Source organism: Calliphora vicina, chromosome X, assembly GCF_958450345.1.
Source record: "Calliphora vicina chromosome X, idCalVici1.1, whole genome shotgun sequence".
In the NCBI taxonomy this organism is placed as follows: Eukaryota; Metazoa; Arthropoda; class Insecta; order Diptera; family Calliphoridae; genus Calliphora; species Calliphora vicina.
Genome location: NC_088785.1, coordinates 5213758 through 5226645, shown reverse-complemented (window position 1 = coordinate 5226645; position 12888 = coordinate 5213758). Strand labels below are relative to the sequence as shown.

The 12888-nt window shown below is 31.3% G+C and overlaps 1 protein-coding gene across 4 annotated transcripts in view; it reads right to left on the bottom strand.

Moving 5' to 3' along the window:
• Positions 1-7118: 7118 nt before the first annotated feature.
• Eph (Eph receptor tyrosine kinase) overlaps positions 7119-12888 on the bottom strand; it is a 48828-nt gene continuing 43058 nt past the window's right edge. For all 4 annotated transcript variants that reach the window (XM_065514601.1, XM_065514603.1, XM_065514602.1 and 1 more), the window contains 4 exons: positions 12259-12629; positions 12043-12189; positions 11643-11972; positions 7119-8105 (listed from right to left, as the gene is read on the bottom strand). In XM_065514601.1, coding sequence (XP_065370673.1) covers positions 8001-8105; positions 11643-11972; positions 12043-12189; positions 12259-12629 — 953 coding nt within the window. In that variant the 3' untranslated portion in view covers positions 7119-8000. The remainder of the gene's footprint in view (positions 8106-11642; positions 11973-12042; positions 12190-12258; positions 12630-12888) is intronic.

Genomic DNA, 12888 nt, shown 5'->3' with positions numbered 1-12888 from the left:
GCATATGGGAAGCATCCGTGAGGGGCGACTTAGTCGCTTCCCCCTTAGAGGCACCCGAAACAGGGGATTTAGCCGCCTTGACGACTTGGGCTTTCGCGGCTTTGGCGGTACTTGGAGAGAAGTCCAGAGGTACCTCGCCGCTTAGGTCACTACCACCTATTGCCTTGGATTTTTTACAATCAGCCAATCTGGGTATGCCAGATTGACCTCTTGCGACACCAGTAGCATGCAGACTAGTCTGGCCCGGTGTGATCACCTGACTAGCCTGAGTTGCAGTAGCATTCGACTCACCACAGCCCGAAACCATCGCTGTGGGAGTGGGGTAGTTAAAATGGATGTTATTTAATGGCTGAGCGGGGAAAATCTTCGGTTTAAGGCTTTGTGATTTTTTAACAATTGAGTAGACAGGACAGCCCCTGTAGTTCGCTGTGTGGTTACCTCCGCAATTGCTGCATTTTTTCATTTTAGGATCATCCTTGGATTTGTTACATTGGGATGTGTTATGCAACTCTCCACAAATAACACATACGGGTGGCAATTTGCAATATGCCTTGGTGTGTCCATATTTTTGGCAATTCATACATTGGACGGGGCCAAATCGTTTATGTGGTTCTTCTACCGTAATTTTACGATGCAATAAGTACTTCAGGTGTGGGATGGGATGTGTTTCATTTTTTTTCATTCTTATGTCACCGGGTTCAAGTTCAACACGGAAGAGTGGTTGGGGTTTTTTTTCGCGATTTCTAATGTTTATCACATTTTTTGTCTTAAAACCTTTATCTTCTAAGCTTTGCTTTATTTCGAGTGGTTCAACATTACAGTCAATACCCTTTATTACAACTTGTAGACACTTGCTTCCTTTCAAGTGATAAGTGTAAAAACTTTTCTTTTGAGTTTCAAAATCTGTTACAACCTTTCTATAATCGTTTTCACTATTGACCTGTATTTTAGTTTCATGAATCGTGCCTTTCTTGATTGGGATAACGTAAAAAGAGTTCTCACCTATTAATGATATCAGGCTCTGAACCAGTGAGTTTGAATTATTTTCTCTCAAGTAAATTGGGGGTGGTTTTATAGAGGTAATTTTATTTACTGGTTCATCTGTTTCACATTCCAGTATAGAAAAACGATTTTCATTATTAAGTCTATTAGGTTCACTATCCTTATATAATTTAGCCAAGGGTGCAGCTTTCGAAGACTTGGGACTTCGTGCCCTTTTTAGTACTGTAACATACCGGTCCATTCCAACCTGTATTTGGGATTTACTATCTTTATTTAATGGTTGATTAATCTTGGGTATTGCGCCGCTTAATGGGTTAATTTTAATTGTAGTCGGTGTGGTGGATTTCGTTTCTGAAGCTGATATTGCTAGCATACTTTCAGGCGTAAATAAAGTATTTGTATTTTTTGGTAACTCCAAATTAACAGCTGTTGGGTTTTCTTTTGTTTGACAATCATTAGTTGTTGACAATGCGGGGGAACAAGAACGAGCATGGTTAACAGACTTGGCGGTTAAAAACAAGCTGTCATCTATTCTTCTGTTTGTTTTATTTATATTTTTTTCATCTGCATTAACTGTTACGTATGCATTTCTTCCGTTTACACTCAACCTTCGCTCACTGATTTCGTTTAAGAGACTCATTTAAGAGTAGTTGTAAATAAATTAGTTAACACTCTTGATCTTTATTTAATGTTAATGTACAAAAAAGGTTCAAAAAAGAAATAAAGAATTTTCTTTACTTATTTGTCTTTTAGTTTATGTTCTGATTTTTTTTTTTTATTTAATATTATTAAAATATAAGCGTCCTTTCGCGTTAATAAAAAACAGGTGTAATTTATATTTATTTCCCGATAAAAACATTAGGATAACGAATTAACTCGGAGTAAAAAATAGAACACGTCCAATCTCTATCACAGTCGAAAAAAATGAAATTTCAACTTAATAGCTATATTTATAAGACATTTATACTTATTTAAGTGATTTTCGGAAGTGAACATTATATGGGGGCTATGGTCAAATATGGGCCGATCCACAAAAAATTTGGTGTTGTGATTTTTTTAAGCACGAAACTTATTTTTCCTGAATTTTGTGTGGATACTGCAATTTTGTAGGCATTTACAGACCATAGAACCATATTTCGGGAAGACATTTGTATGGGGGCTAGGAGAAATCATGGAACGATTCTTATAATTTTTGCCAGAGTTAGTCTCTTTAACATAAAAATAACGTGTGAAAAATTGTATGGTATTATCTGCAATATATTTGCACAAATAACAAAAACTATGTTAAAATTATGAAGTTTTTTTTAGGTTTTCTCATACTTTGGTTCATAACTTGTTTCCACTGAACCGATTTTGCTGATTTTCAACACCAAACTGCTTAGGAGAACAATAAACATTCTTTTTGCATGTCTACCAATTTTGTTTGCCTATTTTGGACGTGAGCGTGTTTTACACAGACAGGCAGACAAACGGACATTGCTCAATCGACTTAAAAGATTGAATTTTTATACATGAATTAATCAAATTAATAAATGAATGCAACAGAAGTTATTATGCCATTCGATTCCTACAAGTGTCCACTTATCGTGCCCGTTCCCAGATATGATGCCCAACGCCTTGTATAATTGTGGCAATTTTTTTTTTCTAATTTAAAATTTTTTATGAAAAATTTTTATGACATCAAAGTTTAAATGGACCTACCCCCCACGTTCAAGTTTTTCCAAACATTCTCTGTATGACATTAGATTCCTACGGGTGTCTACTTATCGTGCCCGTTCCCAGATATGATGCCCAACGCCTAGTATAATTGTGTCAGTATATTTTCTAATTTTAAATTTTTCATGAAAAAGTTGTTTATGACATCAAAGTTTAAATGGACCTATCCCCTAATTAAAAGTTTTTCAAATTGAAGTTAATATGGCATTCGATTCCTACGACAGTCTATATCCCGTTTCTGTTTCCCGGTATGATGCCCATTGTCTTCTATAAATTTGGCAATTCTTTTCTAAATTAATATTTCCATTGCCCTAAACGCTACTCATGAACATCCTATTTACATTCTTATTTAACGATGTGGTACGTATGTCTTGATATAATTTTTGTAAATGCATTTAAAAATTATAATTTGTCATTGTTTGTTTTTTTAGTTTATTTTAAGGTATATGTATATTTGTTATTTTACAATAACAAATATACAGAATTTTTGTCACCACTGCGGTTTGTTAAAAACCAACAAACTTTTACAATAACAAATATACAGTGTTATATTCACCACACACAAATAAAGTTGTTGTGTACAACATCAACAACATACGTATAATCAGCTGTTTCAATTTGTTTTCTTTTACTTCCAGGTTGTTTTGTTCACGCCGATCTAGCTTCAGTCGTTTGGGTCAAAGTAAATTAATAAAGTAGACTCAGTAGAACAGCTGACTATTTTTTTTTATTCAGTCTGAACTGTCAATTCACTTGTGGTTGTTGTGGCGAAAAATACAACAAGCCCAAAAGCAAAAACAACAACAGGCAACTTTGACAGCTCAGACCTTAAACCAAAAACAAAATTGCTTGTGGTTTTTGTAAATGTTGTATTTGTTGTAGTACTGTCGTTACTTTATTTACTTTGGTTTGGGCTGTGCGATGATGAATCAGTCAGTCATTCAGTCAGTAACGTTATGCCATGTTCACACGACGGCATTATTCGTCATTCACGCTCTCATTCGTCATTCAACCCCCAATTACGAACTGAATTACATGATTCGCCATACAAAATTTCAAGTGCGAATTATACCATGTTCACACGACGGCATTATTCGTCATTCACGCTCTCATTCGTCATTCAACCCCCAATTACGAACTGAATTACATGATTCGCCATACAAAATTTCAAGTGCGAATTACCTTGTTCGTACGTAATTCAGTTTGAATTACGAACGAATGACTGTCATCTCTAATTTTTATCGATTATTTATGTATCAAAATCAGCTGTCCAAACAAAAATGTCAAAACAAAATAAAAGAAAAAGATTTTTGTATTAAATAAATAAATTAAAAGAAATAAAAAGTCTGATTAAAGTTAAATTCATTTGTAGAAGTAGCAGCTCTGCCATTCTTTCAGTCCACACCTCTAATAAAGCCCGCTCGCTGCCCTGGTCCCACTTGCTTGGACTTTTTCTTTTTTCTAATAATTAAAATAATAATTGAATTATACTTGTTTAATTAATAATGCTACAATTTTATGTTTTTACTTACCTTTTTTATCCATTGCCAAATTACAAATTTAAAATTCGCACCAAACAAACAAAATAAACAAAACATGTAAACAGAAGAAGAAATTAATAAATGTCAAACTGAATTACGAATGTTGTCGTGTAAACAGGTTGATTCGCAATCGTAATTCAAAACGCGAATTAAGTAATTCAGACTGCCGTGGAAACATGGCATTACTCTTTTATATATATACACTGGTGCATATTCCTATAAACGCACACTACTTTTTTTAAAAAGATTGTAAAAAGTAAACACGAACGTATTTAGGGGGCTACAAATTTGTTTATTAAATTAGTTAAGACTTCACTTAAAATATTGTTTACAAAAAAAATTCATTTGTACTTTATTTATTTTTACTTAATTTTCGAGATTAACAGCCATTTTTAAGGGTATTTTCTTATAAACACACTTTAATTTATGGGCCACTGTAGCATTATTAATAATGTGTGGATGATCCTTGGTTATGGATTTTTTCAAAAATACGGCAGATTGGACTCAATTTCCTCCCAGACTTGTTTAATTCATAGTTTCAGCTCTGCCACAGTCATTATTCTTTCACTCTGGGCATTATTTGCATAAACTTTACGGGCCATGTATTCCCACAAGTTCTCCATTGGGTTTAAGTCCGGACTACAAGCCGGCCAGTCCAACAGAGGAAGGCTATGTTCATTAAACCAAGATTTCGATTGCTTAGAAACATGGATTGCAGTATTATCTTGTTGGAATATGCAATCTTCATCCATTTTTTCATCCATAAATGAGAAAAGAGCATCTTCCAACAGTTCGTTATGAATCGCACTATTCATTTTTGTCGGAACAAAACATAACACTGCCACCACCGAAATTACGTTTTGACATCCGAACATCCTTTGATCTTAAATCGTGCCAATAGCATGAGTATGAGTCAGGACCGTCTAAATTAAATTTTTTTCGTCAGAGAAAATTACTTTTTTCCACTCATCTGTCCATTTCATATATTTTCTTGCGAATTTTAGACGATTTTCTTTATGGTGCTTTTTTAGCATTGGTTTACATTTCGACTTATTCCATTTTATGTTTTCATCGTTTCGTAAAATGTGTGCAACGTGTTTGGAAGTCACTGGAATATTCAATTTATTCTTTATTTGTGTGGAATTCAATTTGTTGCGGGATGCTTCTTGTTTTATTAGATTAAGTTGTCTTCTTGTTAGTTTTGTATTTCCCTTTGTAATTTTGACCTTTCTTCAAGAAATTTCGCACCACACTTTCCGAACGATCGATTTTACGTCCAATTCTTGATCGGACAAAAAAGTTCCCTTGGGCATCTTTAAAAGTGATGAAATTTATTGATTCAAATAGAAAAAGTTGCAGTAAATTGAGATGTTACTATTAGAAACGTACCTTTGGTTGAAAAAAACTAAAATTGATATTTTATTTTTGGTAACTTTTTTAAAAACAAATTTCACGTCTGCGGTTATACGAATCTTCCACTTAAAATAGCACCAAGTACATTTGATCGCATAATTAACGCAAACAACAAGAATAAGAAAAAAAACTTGTTTACTTTCAAAAAGTACCGTTAAGTTGTCTTTCATTAAAAAAGTAAAATTTTGCTTTTGGATGAGAACAACAAAGATATAACAAAAATACAGAAAAAAATTAAGTGCGTTTATAGGAATATGCTCCAGTGTAGATTGTATAAGGTTTTTTTGCTTCTCCTGTAAACAAAAAAATAAAAGTGTAGTTACTAGGGTATTCGAATTACTCGATTTTTCTCTTGTTCGAATAAAACGAATATGAGATTTTAACTTGTTCGAATAATTCGATCACACGTTTAAAATTAATCGAATTATTCGAATAATTTAATTTTTTTTTTAAAAAGTAAAGAATGAAAAAACCGACATCAAGGTTTTTTAATATTTAATTGTTAAAGAAAAACAAAAAATAACGTTAAAGTTAACAATTCAAGTATTGATAATGTTAAAAAACATTCGAAAACAAAGTCCATCATTAAATTTTCAACAGAAATATTCTGATCAGATTAACTCCCGAACAATCTACAAAACAATTGACTTGCAAAACCTTTAGTTTCCGTTTTGGAGCTATGCTTTAAAAAATTTGAGCTAGTTGGACATGATCCTGAATTCAAATACAATATAAAAGTATTAAGAACTTTATGTCGTTCATTAATTCGGGTAATTTTTTCGAAAGTCCCTTTGTCTTTAGTTATTTGTCGAATTTCAGAAGCAATACAATTTTTGTGAGTCATTATTACTTATTTAAATTTGGAATTATAAAAAAATTTAAGCAATTTAATAAATTTAAATATATATGAACATTTATTCGTTTTATTCGATTATTCTACATAAAATTGTTCGAATAATTATTCGTAAGAAATTATTCGATTAATCGAACGATCATTAGTCGAATGAATGCCCTAGTAGTTACGTCCATTTGCATTTAAGGAGACGATTTGCTTGTTAGTAATCGTTATTTTAAGACTACTTACCACAGATACCCAGATAAGAGACCATTGACAGCTGTCAAAAAAGTAATTTCAAACCGTATGGTTTTGTTTACATTTTGTTTTACCATTTTTTCAATTCCGCCATTAAGGGAGATGTTAGAGCGAGAGAAAAAATAAATGTAGTAAAAAATCCATCAGTGTGTGAGACGAAATATATGATTGTTTTTTTATATGTTTGTCCCACTTTTAAATCTTCCGTGGTTTATTATACATTTTCTTTTGTTAATTTTTCGTAAATTATTTTTTGTTTGCCTCCGCCAAATTGCTAAAACAGCTGATTCGGGTCTATGTTAGTCTATGCTACTTACCATATATGTACCATAATGTAATAAATACTCACATAATTAAATGTCATACAGTGTTTTTCTTTAATTTCATTTTATGATTTTGTAGTTTATACCATCAATAAAGTTTGTTTGATGGTCCATACTACTACAAATCATATATATTTTCATTTGCTTTAATCATTATTACACACTTTAAAAAAATCTTAAAATTATTGATAAAAAATTAAATTATGTATAATATTTACATACAATATTAACACTATTTAGGCAAACATTCCAAACATTGTCATTTTAGGAGTTTTCTCGATTTGTTATGAATATGATGATGGTTTCTAAAAACGTTATAACAAAATGATATATACAAAACTAAAAATACCAGTTTCGGTTTATGCATACTTACCACATACGAGATACATACATATACCCTACCCTATATGAGTGGTATATATTACAAATAGAGGGCTAAAAATCAATATCACAAACAAGAAAAAGTTGGGAGTATTACGAGTATTACTTAGTATTGTAGAAGACTACAATATATTAAAAAAAAAAATAAAAATACTTATACATATATCGTTAATATTAAAAAAATTGATTAATTAGTTAATTATTTTAACAAATTAGAAATGATGGTAAAATAATATAATTTTTGTATACATTAAATATTATTCTATTAAATATTATATTTCGTTTGTTTTAATTTAAACCTTAATCGGTAATTTTAACGGAATGAAGAAATGTATGTACGAGGGTATAAAAACATTTGTGTACGTTATATTTGTAATACTCCTTGAAAATAATGATATATTGTAAATATTAAATTATAAAAAAAACATTTCAAAATGTTTATTTTAAATGCAGCGTGGTAAATTTTTGTAAGCTGACCAAAATAGTGTTAACATTGGTTTTAAAGAAAACTTTTTTTAGTTAATAAAATTGCTAAATTATGGTGTCTAACTGTCTGGCTTGATGTAAAATTTTCTTTTGGTGTCCTACTAAAGTAATACCCATATCCGATAATTGTTGAGCTGTTAATCTTGAGATCTAAGAAGAAAAGTATAGAGAAATATAATAGATGAAAATTAAAATATGATTAGAACATTTTAAATGTAATTAGAATTTTAAAAATTTTTGAATTTTTGTAATCTAAAATATTACATTTCAGACTTCTACTTTTCACTGTACCAGATACACAAAGTATACAGAGATGCCAAATTTGATGTTTCAAAAATTCAAAATCAAATGATAGGGCAGTTCTCTTAAAAAGGGATAGCAAATATTTTGTACTATAATATCAGTGATGTGTTAAAGCAAAACGCTATACACAACGCGAATACGGTAGCCAAAGTAATGTAATCAAAACAAACAAATAAACAAAACAAAACGATGAAAAGGACAGTTTATAAAGAGAAAGACAAATAGAAAACGAGATTATTTTCTGTTTCGTGACGCCTCTGTATACTTTGTGCCAGATATATGGGGCTTCCAAAACTAAAAAAAATTAACAGATTGGTAAAAAAATTCAGTATTCAGTTCAAGCTTTAAATAAATTAATGTATCATATTAAGATCTATCTCAATATATTATAAATAATACATAAATATTTGAAAAGTTTTGGAAACTACATTTTTACGGTCTCTATAATTTTTGTTTTAATAATTCGCCTTTAACTGAAAGTTCGCCTGATTTAATTGGTACCCGCTTATTTCAATGAAGTTTCGAGTATATGTCCACATTTGGATTATTAAAGAAAAATATTCTAAGTGCGCGGCCAAGGCGAATTCATATAAGGTGTACTCGTCCCTACAACAATACAAAAACAACATAACATACATTTTGTTTTTGCTTTTTACCCAATCTGTCAAAAAACACAAGTAATGCGAATTCAATATCAAAATGGAATTTAACGACAAACCCAAGGCGAATCTATAGAAGGTGACCTCAGAAGAACAGCTAATTATTTTTTTTATTCAGTTGTTTAGGCAAGTGAACTGTCAATTCACTTGTGTTTGTTGTGGCGAAAAATACAACAAACCCAAAAGCAAAAACAACCACAGGCAACTTTGACAGTTCACTTAACTTTTAACAAAAACAAAGTACCTGTTGTGTCTGTATATGTTGTAGTTCTGTCGTCACCTTATATAAATTCACCTTGGACAAACCAGTGTTATATTTATTGCTTCATTTCATGTGGAGGATGATTAAATGTTCGATGATGAGTTCAAAAGCGTTTAGAAACAGAAGAAATTGAATATAAAACAACAGAAAAAAAGTGGACGCATTAAAAACACACAAACACAAATTTTGACAGTTTGGGTAAAACAGCTGATGTTCAGCTGGGCTGACGAGTACGCCTTATATGAAGTCGCCTTGTGCGCGACATTTCAACCAAAATAAATTAAGTCTTCAAAGTCTAAAGCTTTTAAGAAAGCACTGACTAAAAAATAGGTTATTTAAGTTATCTAATATTGAGATTTTTGTGGCTTAGCGCAATTTTGCACTATTATTATCATTGTATATCTACAATAATATATTCATACAAATATTCATGTTTATAACACATAATGAAAACAAAAATTTGTATGACCTGAAAAACATGCATTTTTGATTTATCTCAGTTAAAAGAGAAATTTTATAAAATTAAAAAAATCTAAGTTTTGATTAAAAAAAAATATTTGAGAACAATCTGCAATGGCAAGATTTATGACAAACATTGTGAGAAATTATTTTTTAAAATGAAGATCGCGACTGAAAGTTTTCTAAAATTTTATGATGAAGTAAATGATCAAAAATTAGTGATTCTTATTAAAAATATTAATTTTTTTAAATAAACCTTATTATATATTGCCACACTTTATTAATTTCGGGTGGAAAACATGTGGAACATAATTTTTCAGCTCTAAGAGGGTCAAACTCGTTTGATTTACACTGAATCAATTAAGTCTCCGTACAGAAATACTTGTAATATAAACAAGCAATTTATGCTCACTTTTCAATACATATTTAAAATTTGTTTTAATTAATTTTATAAAAAATTTTATAAACTAAAAAATAAACATAAAAAAATACAAACATTTTCATTAAAAACATAAAAATTTGCATAAATTCAATAATTGTACTAAAAGTATCACCAAAAAAGTCTCCGTACAGTTGACCGTTTTAAGGCAAGGAACCCCAATATTAAAATTAATTGCATTTAATATGTGGTAAGTCCTCCTTTCTGAGCAATTGCAGCATTTAAATGGCAGTGCATGGAATGGACCAGCTTTGTTGTTGTTAGGAAATCTATTTTATACCACTCTTCCATTATAACGCCTTTAGCTGATCTTTACTCGATATATTGTGCTGCCGAATATTTATTTCCAAGTGATTCCATAGATGCTCAATCGGGTTGAGATCAGGTGACTCAGCTGGGCGATTTAATTGCTTAGGAACATTATAAATAAGACATTCCTTTACTAATCCAGAGGTGTGTTTGGGATCGTTGTCTTATTGGAAGCAATACAAACGTCCCAACCATAATTTTTGCATCACTTTGTTTTAAGTTTTCTTTTAATATATTGAGGTATGCATATTTATCCATCGTCTTTTCAATAAAAATAAGTTTTTCCACCCCAGATGAAGCCATGCAACTCCAACCAATTACGTTACCTCCTCCATGCTTTACGGTTAGCGTTAAATGCTTCGGATCCATTTCAGTATTTGGGGTTTTCCATACCATTTTTCTTCCATTAGAACCGAAAATATTAAATTTACTTTCATCGCTAAAAAAAAAATTCGGTTAAAAAAAAAATCTTTATCAATAAGCTCAAAGCGTAATCCAATCTCTTTCTCATGTTCACTTTTCGAACAAGCGGCTTCTTACGGCTTACCCGACCATTGTATATAGTTTAAGAGCGTTTCTTACAGTGTAGGTTCATCACTAGTTTTCAAGTTTCCCGCAATTATACATGCGCTAATTTTTGGATTACCTTCTACAAATCGTACAATTCTTCTCTCTAAGTGGTGGTCTAGTTTTCTTGGACGGTGATTTCTTGGTTTATTTGCCATTGTTCCGGTTTTTTTGCACTGTTGAATAACGTACTGAATGGAAGAGCGTGGTCTTTTTACAATATCATTGATTTCATTTAGACTTTTTCCTTCATTTTGCAGGTAAATAATAATTTTATTTCTATCCATTGAAATTTTCTAATTTTTGCATTCCCTGACAACAACAAAGCTGGTCCATTCCATTTAAATGCTGCAATTGCTCAGCAAGGAGGGCCTACCACATAGTAAATGCAATTAATTTTCATATTGGGGTTCCTTACCTTAAAACGGTCAACTGTACGGAGACTTCTTTGGTGATACTTTTAGTACAATTATTGAATTTATGTATTTTTTATGATTTAAATGAAAATGTTTGTATTTTTTTATGTTGATTTCTAGTTTATAAATTTTTTTTATAAAATTAATTAAAAAAAATTTTAAATATGTATTGAAAAGTGACCATAAATTGCTAGTTTATATTAAAAGTGTTTCTGTACGGAGACTTAATTGATTCAGTGTATATGGGTCTTCCTAAAATAATAATTTGTTTACCTGCTGAGCCGTCACCAAATTAGCTTCTTTGAAATGCTGTGAATATCTAGACATTTTTATATTTTCCAACCACATGTCTGTGCTAATAAATATGTTATGGCCCCGTTGACCATCTATAATGTGGGTGCCATCGTTTTCGGGTGATATACGTGTGGTCAATAAAGCCTGCGGTTGTCTAGCTAAATTGTCTAATGTGGAAACTATGCTTGCAAATGACGGGCGGTGAGTGCGCTGTTTTTGCCAACAATCTAACATGAGTTGATATAAAGCTTCCGGACAATCCATTGGTGCTGGCAAGCGATATCCTTTTTCAATGCTCTTTATAACGTCCTTTAAATTAAAATAAAACATAATTAAGCATAAAGCGATGTATATGAAATGTATAAATTATAATAATTACCTGGTTAGACCAATTCCAATAAGGTCGTTCGCCATAAGACATAACCTCCCACAAAACGACGCCATATGACCAAACGTCAGACGCAGATGTGAATTTTCTAAATGCTATAGCTTCAGGCGCAGTCCAACGTACTGGTATTTTTCCGCCCTTAAAGATCGTGAGAAATATAAAAATTAATGTGTTTACACTATTTAAAACTTTGATTTAATATTATACCCTTGTGGTATAAGCATCGCTTGCATTTTCAATTTCTCTTGAAAGTCCAAAATCTGCAATCTTGCATATAAGCTGAGAATTAACGAGCACATTGCGGGCGGCCAAATCACGATGAACATAATTCATGTCACTTAAATATGCCATGCCACTGGAAATACCACGCAACATCACTATCAATTGTAGGGTTTGGAATTTTCCGTCATTGACACGTAAAAATGTATCGAGGCTACCATTTTCCATATACTCAGTTATAATCATAACTGGATTTGAGCGAGTCACTACTCCTTGTAAATAAATAACATTCGGGTGATCAAACTGTCCCATTATAGAAGCTTCAGTTAAAAAGTCACATCTTGCTTTTTCCGATGAACCTATAATACAATATTTTATATTAGAAAAATTTGCTTTAATTATTTATTTCTCATAAAATCCAAAACAAAAATCACAAATCAAGTGATTTCAATTATTTTCATGATCGAAGATTTTAATGAAATCATTATTTTATATATCTAAACCATCTTCTCTAATATAACTTAATTATAGCGAAAGATAAAGTTAACATAGTTTTTCGGGTTTCAGTGGTGAAATGAAAATCGGCCAAAGCTATGTAACTTGTGGCTCGATAGATTA